The sequence below is a fragment of the Vitis riparia genome, chromosome 9 (genome assembly GCF_004353265.1).
Source record: "Vitis riparia cultivar Riparia Gloire de Montpellier isolate 1030 chromosome 9, EGFV_Vit.rip_1.0, whole genome shotgun sequence".
In the NCBI taxonomy this organism is placed as follows: domain Eukaryota; kingdom Viridiplantae; phylum Streptophyta; class Magnoliopsida; order Vitales; family Vitaceae; genus Vitis; species Vitis riparia.
This window is the reverse complement of record NC_048439.1, coordinates 3079183-3101709: the sequence shown is the minus strand read 5'-3', so window position 1 is coordinate 3101709 and position 22527 is coordinate 3079183. Positions and strand designations below refer to the sequence as shown.

Sequence of the window (22527 nt, the reverse complement as noted above, 5' to 3'; positions counted from 1 at the left end):
AAAACAATTCTAATAAAACAAATAAAAAAACAACTAAAATATGTTATTTAAAAATACTCTGATAAAAAACAGTTTTTACCAAACGTGTTTTTTAATTTTTTTGGTTCTAAAAAATAAAAAACTGTTTTTAAATACAACTCTCGGAATCTTTTTAAAAATCCTACCTAAATGGTATCGATGTTTTCACGAGAAAGAAAGGACATTTAAAAGTAGGATTTTTTGGTTGTTGTTCAAAAAGAAATAAGAATGAGTATTTATTAATTTGCATTTATGTAAATATTAAGATTGAGCTAAGAATGAGGCTAGGCTAAGATTTTGAATTCAATGCATCCTTATCAAACATAGAAATTAATTAATATTTAGCTTGATTTGTATGACCTAATCATATTCAAACAAATTGAGTTCCTGGTTCTTACTTAGAATAGTTTATAGAGTTGTACTTAGATCATTTCAAATTCTATATTTAAAAAGAAAAAGAAAATGACCCAAGATGAATTTTAAGAATGCATCCATCTTATAAAATAAGGGAATAAAATTATTAAACATATTTACATTTATTTCAAATATTTATACTATTAAAGCCGCCAACTTATAATTGATGAATTCTTAGGTTTAATTTCTACTAAATGTATGTCAATGGATCCAATTTAATTTGATGGAGAAATAAACCAACGACTGTTCCATTGTGCGAATAAAATTGATTAGATTAGTCCACTTTTCTTTAAGTTATATATTCACCGGACAAAAAAAAAAAAGAAAAAAAATTATTAAAATGAATTTTATTTAAAAAAAAACTTCTACTTTTTAGTCTTTCATTTCTTTTATTTTCTCCATTTCTCCTTAAATATTTCAAAATTTTTCAAGATGGAAATGAATTTAAATACCATTTTTTCCCACTTATATAATTTTTTATAAAAATAATTGATTATTTTTATTTTATTTTTTTGTAAATAAGCATTTTCAAATATTGGAAAGATACCTTCAAGGTTGCCACTCGCTTTGTTCAAAGAGGGGTGGCGGAATTATTTCTTTTTGGCACGTGTGGGAGTACAGCCCGCCAAACAGTAGTTACCTGTACTGTTGACTTTTTCTCTGTCGACAACCCATCAGAATTGAGGAAACCCACCAGCCCACCACCTTTGAATTCTTCGAACCCAGCCAAGAAATCAATTTTATTTTTTTTTCCAAAATCAATTAATAATTATAATTAAAAAATTTAAAACAAAACCTTTTTTTTTTCTCTATTTTTCGTTTTTAATCAATTAAAACCTGGTCCACACATATCCAAAATTTTATAATCTCTCTCTCTCTCTCTCTATGTCTCTATACAATAGTCTATATATAGGCAGAAAGTTTCCTTAGGAAATGGACTCCCCACTGAGCTCTCTCTTTACAAGAAGAGAAGAAGAGAGGGACATTTTCAAGAGTTTGGGAAGGAGGAAATACAGTCTTTACAACTCCAGAAAAGAGAAAACCAACTTCTTTCTCATCCTACAAGATCGGAATCCAGCTTTGTCTCTTCTGTGATTCAAGAAACCACACTAAGTAAGTGTCATTTTCTTGGTTGTTGCCCTGTTTGTTTGCCAAGAAAACAAGGAAAGTACAAGGAAAGAAACCAGCACGCAATCGTGCTTATTTTGTCTTTTCTGTTTTTCTTGAAAAAATGAAGAACCCAATTCAGCTGAGCTGAAAAACTGAACTGGGTCGAGCCCAACGGAGCTGTTTGTTTTCTCAAACTTTCCTCGTCCATTTTCTTTCACGTTCTTCTAATGGATGTCATTTTCTTATCTTGTTCAAGTCCATTGGTTTAGACGTTAGAAGAAGACGACAATGGATTTGGAGAGATTCGGTTCTGGAAGACGAGTAAGCCGGAGCAGGAGCAGAGGGAGTTGGGGTGTGGAGGATGTGTTCTCAGCTTCCCGGCGTTCTCGCCGGAGCAACCTCGACGACGACGAAGAGGCTCTAAGATGGGCTGCTCTGGAGAAGCTGCCGACCTACGATCGATTAAGAACAAGTATAATAAAATCTTTCGAGGACAACGATCACAACAACCAAGGCAACAGAGTGGTGCACAAGGAAGTCGACGTGAGAAAACTCGACATCAATGATCGACAAAACTTCATCGACAGACTTTTCAAGGTTGCAGAAGAAGACAATGAGAAGTTCTTGAAGAAGTTCAGAAATCGTATTGATAAGTACGCTTTCTCTTCTATTAATCTCTGATAACATTTTAATCTTTTCAGAATTTTCATTTAGGGAATATTTGTGAGAATTCATTTATTTTTTATTTACTATTATGTCTAAATTACTTAATAAAAAACAATAAAGTAGAAATCAAAACCCCCCATTGGTTAAAAGTGGAGATTGAACTTTCTATTCATATTCCTACTTACCAAACACACTATTAAAGAATCAAGGAAAAGAAAATTTCAAACACTCATTAAATTTTCTTTTCATATTCCCACTTACCAAACGCACATTTAAAGAATCAAGGAAAAGAAAATTTCAAACACCCATATCCTTCTAAGAAATTTTGTTTTTAAGATGCAGCCACCAAATGCAGCACTAAGTTTCCGGAAAGAGAAGTCACTTTCTTAGTGATGATATATTTTAAGGCATGACGAAAAGTAGCTTCCTTGTGGTGGAAAATAATTGACTCCGTCTCTCCTTCGTCCAATTTTATTTTATTTATTTTATTAATTTTTATATTGATTAGATTTTCATTGTAGAATGGTTCTTCTGAACTAGGCCACCGGCCAGAATTGGTCCCTCGTTTTTCTCATCAGAGAACAGGCCAAACAGACCAAACAAAGAATTTTCCTCCATTTTCATCGAGAGGAATCATACCTGCCCTGTTTACTATTTCATTTAGACCCAGTTGGAACTTGGAATTGAACCGAGTTGAGTCAACTCAACTGAGTCAAGAACTTGTTTCTGATCAAACGTAATTAAGTTGTTATTAATCTACTTTAATTGTGATTTACAGGGTGGGAATTCGACTCCCAACAGTGGAAGTTAGGTTCGAGCATTTGACGATCGAAGCCGACTGCTACATTGGCACCCGAGCTCTTCCAACCCTTCCAAACGCGGCCTTAAACATCGCCGAGACGGGTCTGGGGCTACTCGGGATCAGATTAGCCAAGCAAACAAAACTTACCATCCTAAAAGATGCCTCGGGCATTGTTAAACCGTCAAGGTTAATTCATACCCTTAATGATTGGAAGTAATTTCAATGAACAATGACTTTTATAGACTATCAATAATCTTAATTATTTATTTATTTTGGTTATAGGATGACTCTTCTGTTAGGCCCACCATCCTCTGGGAAGACGACACTACTGCTGGCCTTAGCCGGAAAATTGGACTCCAGCTTAAAGGTCAGTTTTCATATTTTGCATGGGCTCACATCTTATAAAAAATTAGCTGGTTTGGTAAGTCTAAAAGTATATAATATGATATAATATTAACTACTCATCTTATAATAGTAATTAATTTGCATGGAACAGGTCAGAGGGGAAGTGACTTATAATGGGCATAGGCTCAATGAATTTGTGCCACAGAAGACATCGGCATACATTAGCCAAAATGATGTTCACATAGGAGAAATGACTGTCAAAGAAACCCTAGATTTCTCGGCTAGATGCCAAGGAGTCGGGACTCGATACGGTAATTAAGCGATGATTAACACTTGTTAACAAGTTGATTACTGGTAATATTTTTTTTTTTTTCTGAAGTGTTTGATTGAATTGTTTGACATTGTAGAGCTGCTGACTGAGCTTGCAAGAAGGGAGAAGGAGGCAGGCATAGTCCCAGAGGCAGAGGTTGATCTTTTCATGAAGGCAACTGCAATGGAAGGAGTGGAGAGCAGTCTCATTACTGACTACACTCTAAGGGTGAGTTGGAAATATTCCACAGCTAGCCATGAATGATTCTGCAAGAGAAGTGTGGTTGGTGGGAGAAGCCTACATGGACCCTTTCTAAATGAAATGATTTCAACATTCCTTTACCCCATAGGGCCGGAAGGTGTTGAAAAATCAACACCAAGTCCCCTTTTCTGAGCTATTTCATTTTGTTTTTGTCAAACTTTTCCTCTCCACCAACTCTATTGTTGTCCCACTGCACTCATGGTTGAGATATTGGGTGGGGGGGACCCCTTGGGCTCCCTTTTCTATTCTTTATAGTTGGCCACCAACTCCCCTAAAAAATGACCCTCAATGCTTTTCCATTAGTGAAATATTATACATTTTCTAAAACTAAATAATGGTAACTGTGAAATGGAACAGATACTAGGGCTTGATATATGTCAGGACACCATGGTTGGAGATGAGATGCAGCGCGGCATATCCGGAGGCCAAAAGAAGCGAGTAACCACTGGTTAGTTTTCTTTTTCCTTTTCATATCAAGAAGAAAGTTTAAGTATGATTTCCATATCAGTATGACTTTTAATATGTCAAACTTTAGGGTATTTGATGTAGACTGCTGGCGTTTGCCTAACTTGTAACTCAATTTGCTTACCAACTCAGCATGTGGGGCATGGGTTGTCACTGTTCCAAAAAACTGAAGTTCAAAGAAGAGGGTTATTTAGTTGTTGACTAAATCCTGCAACTGAGTCCCACCGACGCTCTCTTCTCTCATGGAAGCTGCTGCACCCATAGAGTGTCATCATACACTTCTTCACTTCATTACAAAGCAAAAAAAAGAAGGGCACAAATTCACATTTCAAGCACTCATCATTAGGAAAATGGTCTTGGGTCAACACACCACATCATTTTTGGGTGGCCTTTCAACCTTTACGTGACACCATAATATATATGTTATATTTGTGTCAAAATCTAGGCCGGTGGGACTTTATTCATGTTGATTGTTTTTGAAATTAGGAAGGATAAAAAAAATGATAATTTAGTCTGATGATTTTGTATCGATCAAATGATGATAGCATTGCATGATGGACAAGGTTGACCTATAATGGGCCTGACTTTGGGCTGATTTGGATAATGCAGGAGAGATGATTGTTGGGCCTACAAAAACGCTGTTTATGGACGAGATATCAACTGGGCTGGACAGCTCTACTACATTTCAGATTGTGAAGTGCTTGCAGCAGATTGTCCATTTAACTGAGGCCACCATCTTGATGTCCCTACTCCAGCCTGCCCCTGAGACGTTCGATCTCTTCGATGATATTATTCTCTTATCGGAAGGCCAGATCGTCTATCAGGGCCCACGAGCGCACATCCTTGAGTTCTTTGAGAGCTGTGGATTCCGGTGCCCAGAGCGAAAAGGGACTGCTGATTTCTTGCAAGAGGTATAAATTCATCATAATTTTACTTTGATATGGTAGGGTGTGGCACACATTATAGCTAGAGAACTAATGGGCCTTACCTTGGCCCAAGATGGCCCAGGCCCATAAAAGCCCACTAAAAAGTTTGTGGCCTTGAGTAGTAATGAGCCCACTTTGTTTCAGTCATCAGCCCAATTGAGGCCCAATATTGATGTATGCAAATAATGGAATTGTCACAGGTTACCTCAAGGAAGGATCAAGAGCAGTACTGGGCAGACAAAAGCAAGCCATACAGATACATACCAGTCTCGGAGTTTGCAAACCGGTTCAAGAGCTTCCATGTGGGAATGAGGCTTGAGAATGAGCTCTCGATCCCCTATGACAGGTCCCAGAGCCATCAAGCAGCTCTAGTGTTCAAGAAATACTCTGTCCCAAAAATGGAGCTTCTCAAGACCTCATTTGACAAGGAATGGCTACTGATCAAGAGAAACGCCTTTGTATATGTTTTCAAGACTGTCCAGATTATCATAGTGGCACTCATCGCATCCACAGTGTTTTTAAGGACAAAAATGCATACAAGGAATGAAGCAGATGGTGCATTATATGTTGGTGCACTTCTATTCTCCATGATCATCAACATGTTCAATGGTTTTTCTGAGCTCTCACTCACTATTGTGAGGCTCCCAGTGTTTTACAAGCAGAGAGACCTTCTCTTCCATCCAGCTTGGGTCTACACACTCCCAACTTTTCTGCTCCGAATCCCGATATCGATTTTTGAGTCCATTGTTTGGATGGTCATAACTTATTACACCATTGGATTTGCTCCTGAAGCTAGCAGGTAACCTCAGTTGAATCAGAACTAATTCATTACTTTTCACAGCCTTTGTAGTTGATGTAGGATGGATAAGTCTTGGCCCTTGGTCACGGTGCATGTCTTGGGTACAAAATTTCCTTCATTTTCTCATCAACCAAACAACCCAAAAAGTTTAAATCAAATCCTAGCGTGTGATTTGAACTTATGTGTACCAATTTTGCAGGTTCTTCAAGCAACTACTGGTGGTGTTTCTGATCCAACAAATGGCTGCTGGGCTTTTTAGGCTCATTGCTGGAGTCTGCAGGACTATGATCATTGCCAACACTGGTGGAGCTCTGACTCTCCTCCTTGTCTTCTTGCTTGGAGGTTTCATTGTTCCTTATGGTTAGTATATTAAACTAGATCCTATATGATTACTATGAAAGTTCAACTTTGATTGATTAACTGAGAAATGCTTCATTCCTCACAGGCGAAATCCCAAAGTGGTGGATATGGGGTTATTGGTCTTCCCCATTGACATATGGTTTCAATGCCCTTGCTGTAAATGAGTTGTATGCTCCCAGATGGATGAACAAACGGGTAAGCTCTTTATACAATATGCATCAATTATCAGAGAAGAAGATCAAAAGCATAAGAGTTCCATTAATGGACTAAAACAAGTTTTCATGTACAGGCTTCGGATAATTCTACCAGATTGGGAGACTCAGTGCTAGACGCTTTTGATGTTTTCCATGATAAGAACTGGTTTTGGATTGGGGCAGCAGCTCTTCTGGGGTTCGCCATTCTCTTCAATGTCCTCTTCACCTTCTCGCTTATGTACCTAAATCGTAAGTTCTAACAATCTTTTCCAAGGAGGACTTGTATCTATTTTCCATTCTCTTCATTGAGGTAACTAGTTTTTCAAATCTGTCACAGCCTTCGGAAATCGACAGGCCATAATGTCAGAAGAAACAGCAACTGAGATTGAAGCTGAGCAAGAGGAATCCAAAGAAGAGCCCAGACTCAGGAGAAACAGTACAAAAAGAGATTCCATCCCCCGCTCATTGTCTTCTTCTGATGGGAACAATTCAAGTAAGGAACATGAAAATAAAATTAACCCATATCAACACTTCCGATCATCACTAGCCAGTGAAACAATTTTCTGGTTATTTACATACATGGGGTGAAATCTTTCAGGAGAAATGGCTATCAGGAGAATGAACAGTCGGTTGAGCAGTTTATCCAACGGCAACGGAATGAGTAGGAGTGGTAATGAATCCCTGGAGGCCGCAAATGGGGTTGCTCCCAAAAGAGGAATGGTCCTTCCCTTCACTCCCCTCGCCATGTCCTTTGACAATGTGAACTACTATGTGGACATGCCACCAGTAAGAATCCCTTCCTTTGTTGGTGTTACTACCTACATAACATGGATTTCAAATGGAGAATTTTAGACTGTGAAGGCCAACTAACTTAACCGCCAAATAACTAACCCTGTTGATCATAACAGGAAATGAAGGAGCAAGGAGTGACAGAGGACAGGCTCCAATTACTTCGGGATGTAACGGGTGCATTCAGGCCTGGAGTCCTCACTGCACTGATGGGAGTCAGTGGGGCAGGAAAGACAACACTGATGGATGTGCTTGCAGGAAGAAAAACCGGTGGCTACATTGAAGGAGATATCAGAATTTCTGGATTCCCTAAGAAACAAGAAACCTTTGCTAGAATTTCTGGATACTGTGAACAAAGTGATATCCACTCCCCACAAGTAACTGTCCGAGAATCCTTGATTTTCTCAGCTTTTCTCCGACTCCCTAAAGAAGTCAGCAAGGAAGAAAAAATGGTAATGAGTTGGAACTTAGAACTAGTATAGCTTCTTCTAAATTGATTATGAGGTAGTCATTTTGAGTGCTAAAAGATTTTTTTTTTTTTTTTTTTTCTCTTTCAGATTTTTGTAGATGAAGTGATGGAACTGGTTGAGCTGGACAACCTCAAGGATGCCATAGTTGGGCTTCCAGGAATCACAGGTTTATCAACAGAACAGAGGAAGAGATTGACAATAGCAGTGGAACTTGTTGCCAATCCCTCAATCATTTTCATGGATGAACCAACTTCGGGTCTTGACGCGAGGGCAGCTGCCATTGTTATGAGGACAGTGAGGAACACAGTGGACACTGGAAGAACTGTTGTCTGCACAATCCATCAGCCAAGCATAGATATCTTCGAAGCCTTCGATGAGGTAGATATCATGAAATTGGTCACAACTTTTCTCAATCATGTTTTATATTGTGCTGTCTCTCACACCGATGGTATTGTTCATCAGCTGCTACTGATGAAGAGAGGAGGGCAAGTGATATATTCAGGACCTCTGGGCCGAAATTCCCACAAGATCATTGAATACTTTGAGGTACCTCATTTTCCTGAAACCCAGTCCTTTCAAAAGGAGGAGAATGGTCTAATCTGATCCCACCATTGTTATTTTATCGCAGGCGATTCCCCAAGTCCCGAAAATTAAAGAAAAGTATAACCCAGCAACATGGATGCTGGAAGTGAGCTCAATTGCTGCTGAGATTAGGCTTGAAATGGACTTTGCTGAGCACTACAAATCATCATCCCTGTACCAGTAAGTCAAAACATATTACTATATATCAAAATTCTTCTGAGATGGTGAAGTTTTGGGCTTTGAGCTGACATATATGGCTATATGAGCAGGAGAAACAAGGCTCTGGTGAAGGAGTTGAGCACCCCACCACCAGGGGCAAAGGATCTCTACTTCCTCACACAGTATTCTCAGTCCATATGGGGACAATTCAAATCATGCATTTGGAAGCAGTGGTGGACTTACTGGAGAAGTCCTGACTACAACCTTGTCCGGTTCTCCTTCACCTTAGCTGCTGCCCTCCTGGTTGGGACAATTTTCTGGAAAGTTGGCACCAAAAGGTCTGTCAATCCTTCTTCCTACTCAGATTCTTCAACCCATCTATTTGAATTTTTCAGAAACAGTACTGAAAGTCTTACAACATTTCTGCTATGTTTCAGGGAGAACACAAATGATTTGACTATGATCATTGGTGCCATGTATGCTGCAGTCCTGTTTGTTGGTATCAACAACTGCTCAACAGTCCAACCAATTGTAGCGGTTGAAAGAACCGTGTTCTATCGTGAAAGAGCTGCTGGGATGTACTCTGCCATGCCATATGCCATGGCCCAGGTGAGGAAATGGCCTATTTAAGCAACATGAGTGATAATAACCAGTTCATTTCTGTAAATTTGCTTCAAATTCAGCCACACTTTCTACACTTGATGAAGTCTCATATAATCTATTTTGGTGGTATGCCATGGCCCAGGTGGTTGCTGAAATACCATATGTGTTTGTTCAAACCGCATACTATTCACTTATAGTGTATGCCTTGGTGAGCTTCCAATGGACAGCGGCTAAATTCTTCTGGTTCTTCTTCGTCAGCTTCTTCTCCTTCCTGTACTTCACATACTATGGAATGATGACTGTTTCCATCACACCAAACCACCAAGTAGCATCCATATTTGCAGCAGCTTTCTATGCAGTCTTCAATCTTTTCTCAGGCTTCTTCATCCCCAGACCAGTAAGTTCATTTTCCTCAGTGGCATAGCCACTTTCATGCCTTCCAACCAACCTCATCCACTACAAACTAACTCAAATCGCCATTAATGTTTAAAATTTCAGAAAATTCCCAAGTGGTGGATCTGGTACTATTGGATTTGCCCAGTAGCATGGACAGTTTACGGGCTGATCGTATCGCAATATGGAGACTTGGAGGACACAATCAAGGTCGCAGGGATGTCACCTGATCCAACCATTAAGTGGTATGTACAAAACCATTTTGGTTATGATCCAAACTTCATGGCGCCAGTTGCTGTAGTTTTGGTTGGTTTTGGGGTATTCTTTGCCTTCATGTATGCCTACTGCATCAAGACATTGAACTTCCAGATGAGATAGAAGTGAACAAGATGCTTCTTCAAGCTGGGTTTTTTGCAGTAAAGGTGATTGTTGTAAATATATATGTAATTGAAGCCATCCCACCTCTTGGAAAATGGTGGCAATTGTATTAGGTTCTGAGCATGGATACACTATACATATATATTAAATGAGTAGAAGATAATGAAGGAAATTTTAGTGAATCAATTTTGATGTTTAGTAGATATATAAATCTGGTAAATGTAAAGAGTTCTTGGATCTTGTTTACTTAATGAGATTTGTTGTGTTGTTAACATCAAATTGCTTTTTGTTTGTTCTTTTTGCTTTGGATGTTTTACTTTTCTTGTAATCTTTCATTTGAAAAAGAAATGTAGTTTTATCTTCCTTTTAAGAATTGTTTCTCAATGACAAAAGGGCAAAGGGGAAGGAAAATGCTTCCCTTCCCTTTTTCCTTGTTTTCTTGAAATCCAAACAGACCGATCAAAGTTTCACTTTGGTGAAACTATTAAAATTTTTAAAGATTTAAAGATCAACTTCTCAGATTCAAATACCAAATTCAAAAATTCAATGATTAAATTAAAGGCATTTTGAATCCACTATTAAGCATTTGTATACTTGATGAACGAGAGTCAAGGGCACAAGATAAGATTCATTATCGGGTGATCAAAATAAAGATTATACCTCTTTAAATTAATCAAAATTCAATTTCACCACATATTTTTTGTTGAAAGAAATTTATGTGTACAAACTATTAAAACTATAAATGGGCCGGGCTTGAGTGATTGGATCAAATGGGTATTTTGGATTGGACTCATGAAACCCACATGGATCACAAGTCTATCACCCACCCTCTTTGCATGTTCCGCATTAGACTCCCATACGAAAGAGGTTCCCTCCGTATAACATTATATATGACCTTCAACACTTAGTATATAATTAATCTACACCCAATCCAATCCACTTTAAACTTCTCTCTTCTCTCCCATATATTTTATTTTGTACTTTAATTTAATAATTTCGAAGTTCTAATCCTTCTAAACTTTATTCTCGTACGTAGCTTCATAATCTATAAGAATCTCAAAAGCCTAGGGTTCTCATATCTCCACGAGCCAGACCGCCATGGACACTATCAATGGCGGTGCAGAAAGCCAGCCTCCCACTTCTTTTCCGGAGAAAGATGAGGAAGAGGCTGTGAGATGGGGTGCTTTAGAGAAGCTGCCAACATATGATAGACTAAGAACCAGTATACTGAAGAGTGTGGTGGAGGGGGAGAGTGAAGAGAAAAGTGGTAGAGTGGTCTACAAGGAGGTTGATGTTGGAAAGCTTGATGAGAGTGACAGAGAGAACTTCATTCACAGGAATTTTAAGGTTGCTGATGATGATAATGAGAAGTTCCTGCAGAGACTCAGAAATCGTTTTGATAGGTAAGTTTTGATTTTTAAATTTTTCATCTTTTTTTCTTTTCATCAGGATTTAATATTTGTCTCATTCTCTTTGTCCATCTCTTTCATCATCACTAATAATTTTAAGAGCTCTCTGCCTCACGCACCACCACCATAGTCTTAGGAAAACATTTGCGGAGCCTTTTCCTTCATTGATGCTTTCTGAGAAGAAGACAAGTTTTGGGATATGCAAAATTATTTTTTCAATTATTTCCAAGCCACACTCTCTTTAATTTTTTATTTTTATTTTTTATTTTAGTTTTTAGAATTTAACACTTACATTTTAAAATTGAAAAAGCATATATTTTACAATTTTTGTTCAATGTGGCACTATCAATCTTAGGGGGTTTTGATATGTATGGCTAAAGTTAAACCCTTGAAGGTATCAAGAGGTTTTGATGTATATGCCTAAAGTTAAAACCCTAGAGGTATCAAGAACAAGGAACTTAGAATACAAAAAAATTAATACAATTTTGGGAAAATTGTTCTAAAAATATTAGGGTTTGTTTGAAAAGTGTTTTCTAAAACAGTTTTAAAAATATTTTTTAAAATTTATTTTTGAAAATTGTTTTTTAATGTTTTATAAAACAAAAGTTTGTTTATAAATTTGAAATATTTTTAATTTTTATTTTCAATCATTATCCATAATTATTTTTAAAATAGTTTTCAAAACATAAGTAAAAACGGTTGAAAACACCCATTTTTTTGTTTAAAAAAAAAATTGTTTTTTGATATCTCGTTGTCAAATATGTTTCCCCCTTTTTTTGTTAGAGAAAATAAGAACTTTTCCAATTGCCAAATAGGATCCTATATTCATTCAAAACATTTTATTATTTTAAAAACTAGGTGTGGAAATATAAATGAAATTAAGTACCTAAATATAAAATTTATTCTTAAAAAATATTTGAAAATACAACTATCGATTTAGAATGTTTCAAATTCTCAAATAAACAAAAACATAGAACTGTTTAGGACTTATTTGATAATTGTTTTTTAATAACAGTTTTTGAAAGTTGTTATTGATGTTTTATAAAAAAACAAAATTTGTTTTAAAATTTAAAATGTTTTAAATTTATTTTTAATATTTTAAAATAATTTTTATCTTTAGTGTTTTATTTTTAATTATTTTATATATTTATATAATTATTTTTTTAAATAGTCCTACAAAATAATTAAAAGAGATTTTCTAAAAACACCTTATTTTTTATTTTTTATTTTTTATTTTCAAAAAATAGTTATCGGTTTTCAAATATATTTTCCTAATTTCAAAAACAATTGCTAAATAGGACCTTATTTTTTAAAACTATTTTAAAAACCAATTATCAAACAAATCTTTTCCTTTTCAATTCATTTAATTATTATCAAACACATTTATTTATTTATTTTCTTTTTTAAAAAAAATTTTGTTTTGGTGGTGTAGGGTTGGAGTGGAACTCCCAAAAGTTGAAGTTAGAATCGAGGGGCTAAGAGTGGAAGCTGACTGCTACGTTGGAACAAGAGCTCTTCCAACTTTAACAAACACTGCTCGTAACATGCTTGAATCAGCTCTTGGTCTGTTTGGAATCATTCTGGCCAAGAGAACCAACCACACTATTCTCAGAGACATCTCTTCAATCATAAAGCCATCCAGGTGATAATATAGAATTATAAAATTACCGAAAATTAATTTAAAAATTCATCTTGATTTATTGATCATTTTATTTGAAATATATACAGGATGACTCTTTTGTTAGGGCCCCCATCGTCCGGCAAAACAACCCTTCTGTTGGCGCTGGCCGGAATGTTGGATCAAAGCTTAAAGGTTTCCCAACGTTTAATTTATACCATGGTACTCATAAATTAATATTATTAAGTTACTAAAATTTTATTTAATTTCTTTGTGATTAGGTCAATGGAGAAATCACTTACAATGGGTACAATTTCAATGAATTCGTGCCACAAAAGACATCTGCATACATTAGCCAAAATAATGTTCATCTTGGAGAGCTTACCGTTAGAGAAACTTTAGATTATTCAACAAGATTTCAAGGCATTGGTTCTCGACGAGGTAATTATTAGTTAATGTAAGATATTGTCTACTCTAAGTTCCTCACGACTTTAAAGCATTTCTGGAAGACATCCTTATAGGAACATCTAGGTCAAGAATTGACTATAATACTATTTATAACGATCAATATCCAATTGTATATATATCATATATTATGGGTCCAAAGGGGTCCTAATAGCTTTAAAACATCTATATAAAGTTAAGAGGAGTTCATATAGTCGTAATAACTTTCTCCCCTATCCGATGTGAAATATCACATAATTCATTTTAAATTAGGACTAAATTCACTTTTATTGATAATTGATCTAATTTAGACCATTTTCAAATTCAGAACTCTTGACTGAGCTTGTGAAGAAAGAAGAGGAGACTGGAATATTTACCGACACAGACGTAGATCTTTTCTTGAAGGTAAATTCTTATTTTAAAAATTATTATAAGGTGGTAAAAATATTTTAAAAATAAAAATTTTGTAACGCTTATTATTTAAATTATTTTTCCCATAATGCTTAATATTCAGGCATGCGCAATGGAAGGAGATGAAAGCAGTGTCATTACGGACTACATTCTCAAGGTAAATTATTATAACTGGCATTTTTTGGTATTTTTTATTTCTATTTAAATTTGGATCAATCCCTTAAAAAAATGTGGCATGGAACAGATATTAGGGCTGGATGTATGTAAGGACACGCTGGTTGGAAATGAGATGATGCGAGGAATTTCTGGTGGACAAAAGAAGAGAGTAACATCAGGTTAATTCTCCCTTTTTTTTTCTTTTTTTGAATATTTCTTATAAAAATTTAATGATTTTTACTAAAAAAAATAATAATAAAATTGGGTTCCTAATTTTTGAATGTAGGGGAGATGATAGTGGGACCTGCAAAGTTTCTGTTGATGGATGAGATATCGACGGGCCTGGACAGCTCCACGACTCTGCAAATAGTGAGATGCATGCAGCAGATCGCACACTTCACTAACTCTACTGTATTTATGTCTCTGCTACAGCCTGATCCTGAGACGTTCAATCTCTTTGATGATGTTATTCTCCTATCGGAGGGTCAGATTGTGTACCAGGGCCCAAGGGAGCACGTACTCCACTTCTTCCAGAATTGTGGGTTCCAGTGCCCTGAGAGAAAGGGCACTGCGGACTTCTTGCAAGAGGTTGGTCAGCGCTGAACACATTGTCATTACGTCCCATTTGGAAAGTGTTTTCCATGCTTTTCAAAGCAAAAATAGAATTTATTTAGGGTAATAATTTGTACTAGAAAGCAAAACATACTTTTCCCTTGTCAAAATCCCTTTTAGTATATATTACTTTTGGTACCAGCCTTTTCTTCCTTTCTGTGACACTTGCTTGTGATCTGCTGTGGCCACAGGTTACCTCAAAGAAGGATCAAGAGCAGTACTGGGCAGATTCCACCGAGCCCTATCGATACGTATCAGTCACCGAATTCGCCACTCTGTTCAAGGCCTTCCATGTCGGGTTGCAGCTGGAGGACGACCTCAAGCTCCCCTATGACAAGAGCCAATGTCACAAATCAGCCCTTGTCTTCAAAAAATGCACTATCCCAAAAATGCAGCTTCTCAAAACATCCTTTGATAAGGAGTGGCTTCTGCTAAAGAGAACCTCATTTGTGTACATCTTCAAGGGCATTCAGCTCATCATCGTTGCCTTCATCGTTTCAACAGTCTTCCTCAGAACCACACTTGATGTCTCATACGATGATGGTCCACTCTATATAGGTGCAATCATATTTTCCATCATCATCAACATGTTCAATGGTTTTGCCGAGCTTTCCCTCACCATCGCGAGGCTCCCCGTGTTTTACAAGCATAGAGACCTTCTTTTCTACCCTGCATGGGCTTTCACCCTCCCGAGTTGTCTTCTCCGAATCCCCATATCGGTCGTGGAGTCTGTAATTTGGACAGTCATAGTGTATTACACCATAGGATATGCTCCTGAGACTAGCAGGTAAGAACTAAGATTGCCATGGTACTGTTTTATATGGGTTGAAATCGCCAAAAATCTATCTTATTGTGCACCATTTTTTCAGGTTTTTCAAGCAGATGCTGATGATATTTCTGATTCAGCAAATGGCTTCTGGGGTATTTAGACTCATAGGGGGAGTGTGCAGGAGTATGATTGTTGCCCACACTGGTGGAGCGCTTGTTCTTTTCATTGTTTTCTTGCTTAGCGGTTTTATCCTTCCTCTAGGTTGGTCTTTCTCAGAGAAAAACATTCACTTTGGTTCTTTCTCAAGTGGGGATTCTGAATTTTATACTTGAAAAGTCTCATACGCGAGGCCTAACAGAAAATTTTGTGCTGATGGGCAGATGAAATTCCTAAATGGTGGAACTGGGGGCACTGGATTTCACCCCTATCTTATGGTTTCAAGGCCATGACTATCAATGAAATGCTTTCTCCAAGGTGGATGAAGAAACTGGTAGGTTGTTTTGCCTTTTTATTCCATTCTAAGTCCACCAAAGAAACTGAAAAGGAAGAACTGAAGTATTTATTTCACAATTACAATGCAGGGGCCGGACAATTCTACTCTGCTGGGTGTAGCAGTTCTAGACAATGTGGATGTGGACTCAGAGAGCTACTGGTACTGGATTGGAGCTGCTTGTCTTTTGGGGTTCACCATTCTCTTCAACATTCTCTTCACCTTCTCGCTTATGTACCTGAATCGTAAGTTCAAAGAATGTTATTTCTGTATCTGAAGATTGAATCCAGGACTTTATTTGTTTAGAGGATAAGTTTTCTTTTCTGATACTGTCTCTTCTTCTTTGAAATAGCTCTTGGGAAGCCACAGGCTATAATATCTGAAGAAGCTGCAAAAGAACAGGAACCCAACCAGGGAGACCAAACAACAATGTCAAAGAGACATTCTTCATCCAATACAAGTAAGAACTTCAGAAACATGGCCAATTTGGAGAAACTAAAGATTGGGAGTTTTTCAGGTTTTTTATGTTTTTGACATGGGGTTGAATCTTTCAGGAGAATTGGAGAAGCAGCAAGTGAGTAGCCAACACAGTCCTAAGAAAACAGGCATTAAGAGAGGAATGATTCTTCCATTTTTACCTCTATCCATGTCCTTTGACAATGTAAATTACTATGTGGACATGCCCAAGGTGTGTTTTTAGAAATCTAGAGAAACATCATGACTTTGATTTAGAAAGTTAGCTAGTTGAATAACCCAACTGGGCTGATTCTACCAGGAAATGAAGAGCCAAGGAGTGACAGAGCACAGGCTGCAGTTGCTTCGGGAAGTGACAGGAACATTCAGGCCAGGAGTCCTTACTGCACTGATGGGAGTTAGTGGAGCTGGAAAGACAACGCTGATGGATGTTCTAGCAGGAAGAAAAACCGGGGGTTACATTGAAGGGGACATTAGAATATCTGGGTTCCCCAAGAAACAAGAAACTTTTGCAAGAATTTCCAGTTACTGTGAGCAGAATGATATCCACTCTCCCCAAGTCACTGTTATTGAATCTTTGATCTACTCAGCTTTCCTAAGGCTCCCTAAAGAAGTTCCTGACAAAGAAAAGATGGTGAGAATATCAATTTACCATATCTATCCTGATACTAAACTCCAAAATGACACAAAATTTGAATTGAATTTTCTGTTTAGATTTTTGTGAATGAAGTGATGGAGCTAGTCGAGCTCAGCAGCATAAAATATGCACTAGTGGGGCTTCCAGGAGTCACAGGTTTATCAACAGAACAGAGGAAGAGGCTCACAATAGCTGTGGAACTTGTTGCTAATCCTTCAATCATCTTTATGGATGAACCAACCTCTGGCCTTGATGCAAGGGCAGCAGCTATTGTGATGAGGACGGTGAGGAACACAGTGGACACTGGAAGAACTGTTGTCTGCACAATCCATCAGCCCAGTATCGATATCTTTGAAGCCTTTGATGAGGTAATGACCAATACCATCTCCATAACCGATTTCTATATTTTCTCAAAGGCTTCAATGGCAATAATACAGAATCTCTCATGTTACTTTTCATCAGCTGCTACTAATGAAGACAGGAGGAGAGCTAATCTACTCAGGACCATTGGGTCAGAATTCTCATAAGATTATCGAATATTTTGAGGTCTGTGGAACCGAACCTTCCTCTGTTCTTACTACATAAAATGAACCAAAAAAACACATTTGATTCCATTGTTACTCACATATTGCAGGCAATTCCCGGTGTCCTGAAAATCAAGGAAAAATACAATCCAGCGGCATGGATGCTGGAAGTGAGCTCAGCCTCAGCTGAAGTCCAACTTGGAATCAATTTTGCAGACTACTTCATAAAATCACCCCAATATCAGTAAGTATGAAATATATATAAAGTCATAACACTCACTGGGGCTACGAAATTCTAACACGTTCAGTCCATAAGCAGAGAGAACAAAGCCCAAGTAAAGGAGTTGAGCAAGCCACCAGAGGGAGCAGAGGACCTCTACTTTCCCACACAGTACTCTCAGTCTACATGGGGGCAGTTCAAATCCTGCCTCTGGAAGCAATGGTGGACCTACTGGAGAAGTCCTGAGTACAATCTTGTTCGCTACTTCTTCAGCTTTGCAGCTGCTCTTGTGGTTGGCACCATCTTCTGGCATGTTGGCACTAAAAGGTCAGTGTCTATTCCTACTAGGCCTGTTAAATTTGGTACAATTCACAGATACGACTCAAACTTGACATGTTTTATGGTGGATTTGGATGAAGTATAATCACAGAGAACAAATTTGTGTCGACGTGCATAACCACTTAATAAACATATTGTTTTGGATCAACCTTTATAACACGAATTTGATCTAAATTATCCTATTTATAATAACCATAACTTATTTTACCCACACTCATTTAAAATTTCTTTTTGAATAAATATGTCCATTAAATCATACACATATCATATTAGGAAGTTAATCATACAGACCCAAATAAAATCTAACTCGATAGGATTATCAAATATGACCTAATTATTAAATGGGTTATATTACGTATTACTTGTCTCGTAATTAGCTCATATGGGTTTATACTTCTAATTAGATTATTACTTATGTCGTATTTGGGTTGACCTATTTAATCAAGTGAGTAAGGTTTTTTATACGACACAAACACGATGCATCAACACGAGTTATCACCCTTGATTCTTGCTAGAAAAACTCAATTTCCCCCCTCGTCTCCAGTGAATACTCAGCTGAATTCAAGCTTGATCCCACATAATATTTTGACAATTTTTCTTGGGCCAGGGAGAATGCAACTGACCTAACAATGGTCATTGGAGCAATGTACATGTCTGTCATGTTTGTCGGAGTAAACAACTGCATGACAGTACAGCCAATTGTAGCCATCGAACGAACCGTGTTCTATCGAGAAAGAGCAGCTGGAATGTACCATGCTTTCCCATATGCCATTGCACAGGTACCATGGATCATAAATTAGGATTCTAAAATATTATCTCTCCCATAATTTAAGCAGTTTTGGTTAATCTTTTTCTCAGGTGGTAGCTGAAATACCATATGTTTTCGTTCAAGCCACATACTATTCAGTCATAGTGTATGCCCTGGCATGCTTCCAATGGACACTGGCAAAGTTCTTCTGGTTCCTCTTCATCACCTTCTTCTCCTTCCTCTACTTCACATACTACGGAATGATGACAGTTTCCATCACAGCAAATCATGAAGAAGCATCCATAGTAGCTTCAGCTTTTGTTTCACTCTTCACCCTCTTCTCAGGCTTCTTCATCCCCAGACCTGTAAGTATCCGATTGAATATGATTTTAGGAAGCGATTCTAACCTTTCTAAGTACCATTTCCATTACAAGATGTTTTTGAGATTAAAAATCACTGAAGAATATACTGACAAATTCAATTGATTTTCAAAACTTCAGAGAATTCCCAAGTGGTGGGTATGGTACTATTGGATATGCCCAGTGGCGTGGACAGTATACGGATTGATTGTGTCACAGTATGGGGACATGGAGGAGACCATCAACGTGGCTGGGATTGAGCCAAGCCCAAGCATCAAATGGTATGTGGAAAGCCACTTTGGGTATGATCTGGATTTCATGGGGGCAGTTGCTGGCATTTTGGTAGGCTTTGCTGTCTTCTTTGCCTTCTTGTTTGGGGTCTGCATCCAGAAATTGAACTTCCAACGGAGGTAGCTGAAGAGCTATAAATACAGGGATGACTGATTTTTTTGTAAATATTTTGAGAGAAAATTAATGCATTAAGGTATCATAGTCATAATTTCTTATTTGTATAGGAGTAGAGTTTTTTTTTTAATTTTAATTATATATCTAATTATTTAAAAATAAATAAATTTTCACATTCTTGATATATTGAAGCTATTTTCTGAAAGTCTGTTTATTTATTCATATTTATGAAAATTAATTCCACCACAAAAAAAATTTATTAGAGGAAATGGAAAAAAAAATAAAGAGGGTGTGCACAAATGTAGACAGGTGAAAGGGAGATGTCTGAAGAAAGCGTGTGGAGTGCACTAGCCCATGGGCCTTGGTGGCCGGTGGCCCACTGTCTGAATTCTTTATCACATCCACTGCAGGCCACGCGTTTTCTCTTCCACTACTGTAGGCGTCAATTTCATGCGCCATATCCATTCATTGTCATTCTACTGTTCTTCTTTTAAAATAAAATAAAAAATTATAATTTAATTATGGTCAAAGCATGGGATATCATGTCAACTATAAAGATTCACAATCTTTTAAAATTATTTTACTTAATTAAATATTTCAATTAAATTATCACATCAACAAAAGTTGTTTTATTACTTGATAATTAAAAATTGTAATATTATAATCTCATTTAAGAGGCTTATTAAATAATATTTAAAAGTAAGATCTCATTTTTAAGATTATTGGAATAAAAATGTTTTTTTTTTTTTTGTACTAGTAAGAATTGTTGGTACACAACTAACAATGTTTTTTTTTCGACTAACTTCCTCCGAATGAATGGTAAGTATATCTGGAATAAAGTGTGTCAAGATAGTTATTCCGAACACACCCCTTTAAAGCTTAAGTTAGTTTTTAGAAAAGACGAACAATAATTTTTTTAAGAAACTTTTATCACACCTGAAAATTGATGTCTTAGTGGTCTTTTATTTTTAATAGAGTTGTAACATTTTATATTTTTCTTTAATGCTTTAAATAGACTCATAATTGCCATTGCAAATAATGACTTTATTAATTAAAGTCTGTTAGTTTTATTCATAATTGTTCTTGTTATAATAATTTGAAACATTTATCATTTGCGCTATGAATATAGATGTTAACTAGGAACCCTCTAATACCTAAACGGGAAATGGATTTATGCATGAACGAATGTCAATTCCCATAAGAATGATAATAAGGTGGGGTTTTTTTATCCGTGTGTGTGTATATATATATATATATATATATATATATATATATATATATATATATTGTCTTATTTCTAATGAGACAAGTTTGAAATTAAAATAAACAAGTTAATTACGAGTTTGATATTTTTTTTAAACCCGAGGCGGGTTCAACATTGCATTATCTCATCTCACCCCAATTACTTTTCAATAAATAAGTAATAAAAATATAATATTGTGATTATTTTATAAAATATATTTATTTTTAATATAATTAAAATTTTTTTAAAAAAGTTGTAAAAATTTTAAAAAAAAAATGAAAACAAGTTAAACAAGATAAGAAAGGTATGAGCAATCTATATAGCCGCCCCAACTCACCTAATTTAATTTCTTTTATTAATTCAAATATGAGAATTATTTGAAATAAATGAGATGAGAACAATCCATCTTTGGTCTCATTATCATTTCTAAATGAATATTACTTTTTTAAAATAGAGAGTATTTTAGTTTTTTGGTACAAATATTTCTCTAATAAATTAATTTATGAATTATTTGATTAAAATCGATGAAATCATCTCGATTTTGTAAATCCAACTCCTTCATATTTAAACTTGAAAAGTAATATATATTTTAAATTATTTTCATATAATTTAAAACAAAATATATATATTTTAAAAAAAATAGAGATATTTTGTTTAAAATTCAATCATTTTTCAGTTAAACACGAGAGTTAGATTTACAAATCTGAAATTATTTCATTTTTTTAATCAAATAATTTTTAATTTATTTAAAAGCTTAAATCAATATTTCATCATAAATCATGTTAATTTAAAACAATAAAATCTTAACTATAATAACTTTTTTATTTAAAATCTCTATTTTTATTTAAGAATATAAGTTGTGGATATATGATGTAAAAACATCATTTTTGCTAATTGAAAGCGACAAATCGAGGTGGCCATCGTTCTCCCTTCCATAAGAGGCCTGATTTTCTAGGCTTAGCACAGGACTTGCTAAATCAAGGCCGGCCCAAAACAAAAGGTTTGATTTTGTTATAATTGAAGTAATGAATGTCACCACATTAATTATAATAAATGTTAATTAAATATTATTTATGACTTCCATTAATATTCATTAACAGGAATATTAACGGAAGTCATTTGAAAAGCCTATAAAAAGGTTTCTCATCCCCTACAATATGTATCCCTAAGCAAGAAAGAAATTTCTTACTTTCTCTCATTCTCTCTGTTATTCATTCTCTCAACTTTCTCAACTCTCTTCTCTGATTTCTTCTTCCCTATTATATATCAAAGTAAGATATATTTCATTTCTACTCCTTTGATTTGCATTGTATTTGTCCTTGTTTTATAACACGTTATCAGCACGAATTGCTCTGAAGATAATTCTCGTATCTTAAACTTGAAGTTCTTTATATAAAATAAAATTTTACATATTTATATTATTGTTGATTTATTTTGTTACATATTGTTAAAAGTTATAAACAAATTATTTGATTTTGTTTATAATCAAAGTTATACCAATACTATCAAGTTATTATAATTGATTCTAATAATATTGTTTTGTCATATATATGAAGTTATTTGACAATGTCGAATCTCACAAAATTCGAATTTGTGGCACTTGACATTTTGGGAAAGAATTATCT

General features: G+C 35.9%; 2 protein-coding genes across 2 annotated transcripts; both read left to right on the top strand.

The window, feature by feature from the left end:
• The first annotated feature begins 1365 nt into the window (after nucleotides 1–1365).
• LOC117921630 (ABC transporter G family member 29-like) lies at nucleotides 1366–10323 on the top strand. The gene is made up of 22 exons (XM_034839578.1): nucleotides 1366–1545; nucleotides 1799–2195; nucleotides 2987–3196; nucleotides 3293–3377; nucleotides 3507–3666; nucleotides 3763–3893; nucleotides 4284–4374; nucleotides 5001–5302; nucleotides 5518–6116; nucleotides 6316–6476; nucleotides 6562–6671; nucleotides 6766–6919; nucleotides 7008–7163; nucleotides 7269–7456; nucleotides 7579–7911; nucleotides 8017–8307; nucleotides 8392–8475; nucleotides 8558–8691; nucleotides 8781–9008; nucleotides 9108–9279; nucleotides 9416–9670; nucleotides 9772–10323. The coding sequence occupies exons 2-22, from the start codon at nucleotides 1831–1833 to the stop codon at nucleotides 10042–10044; spliced, it is 4482 nt and encodes a 1493-aa protein (XP_034695469.1). The 5' UTR covers nucleotides 1366–1545; nucleotides 1799–1830; the 3' UTR covers nucleotides 10045–10323.
• Nucleotides 10324–10996: 673 nt separating this feature from the next.
• On the top strand, nucleotides 10997–19766 carry LOC117921681 (ABC transporter G family member 42-like). Its single transcript, XM_034839634.1, has 22 exons — nucleotides 10997–11447; nucleotides 12886–13095; nucleotides 13182–13266; nucleotides 13353–13512; nucleotides 13844–13920; nucleotides 14030–14083; nucleotides 14171–14261; nucleotides 14369–14670; nucleotides 14886–15481; nucleotides 15564–15724; nucleotides 15844–15953; nucleotides 16045–16198; nucleotides 16306–16413; nucleotides 16508–16641; nucleotides 16729–17061; nucleotides 17142–17432; nucleotides 17527–17610; nucleotides 17699–17832; nucleotides 17908–18135; nucleotides 18755–18926; nucleotides 19006–19260; nucleotides 19396–19766. The coding sequence occupies exons 1-22, from the start codon at nucleotides 11143–11145 to the stop codon at nucleotides 19666–19668; spliced, it is 4317 nt and encodes a 1438-aa protein (XP_034695525.1). The 5' UTR covers nucleotides 10997–11142; the 3' UTR covers nucleotides 19669–19766.
• The last annotated feature ends 2761 nt before the right edge of the window (nucleotides 19767–22527 follow it).

Excerpts from the sequence above, each read along its gene's own strand:
- LOC117921630 (XM_034839578.1), top strand. The coding sequence starts at position 1,831 with ATGGATTTGGAGAGATTCGGTTCTGGAAGACGAGTAAGCCGGAGCAGG. Across the intron at positions 8,308-8,391 it reads TCTTCGAAGCCTTCGATGAG|CTGCTACTGATGAAGAGAGG; the intron begins GTAGATATCATG and ends ATTGTTCATCAG. Across the intron at positions 8,692-8,780 it reads AAATCATCATCCCTGTACCA|GAGAAACAAGGCTCTGGTGA; the intron begins GTAAGTCAAAAC and ends CTATATGAGCAG.
- LOC117921681 (XM_034839634.1), top strand. The coding sequence starts at position 11,143 with ATGGACACTATCAATGGCGGTGCAGAAAGCCAGCCTCCCACTTCTTTT. Across the intron at positions 14,084-14,170 it reads TTACGGACTACATTCTCAAG|ATATTAGGGCTGGATGTATG; the intron begins GTAAATTATTAT and ends GGCATGGAACAG. Across the intron at positions 18,927-19,005 it reads TCCCATATGCCATTGCACAG|GTGGTAGCTGAAATACCATA; the intron begins GTACCATGGATC and ends TCTTTTTCTCAG.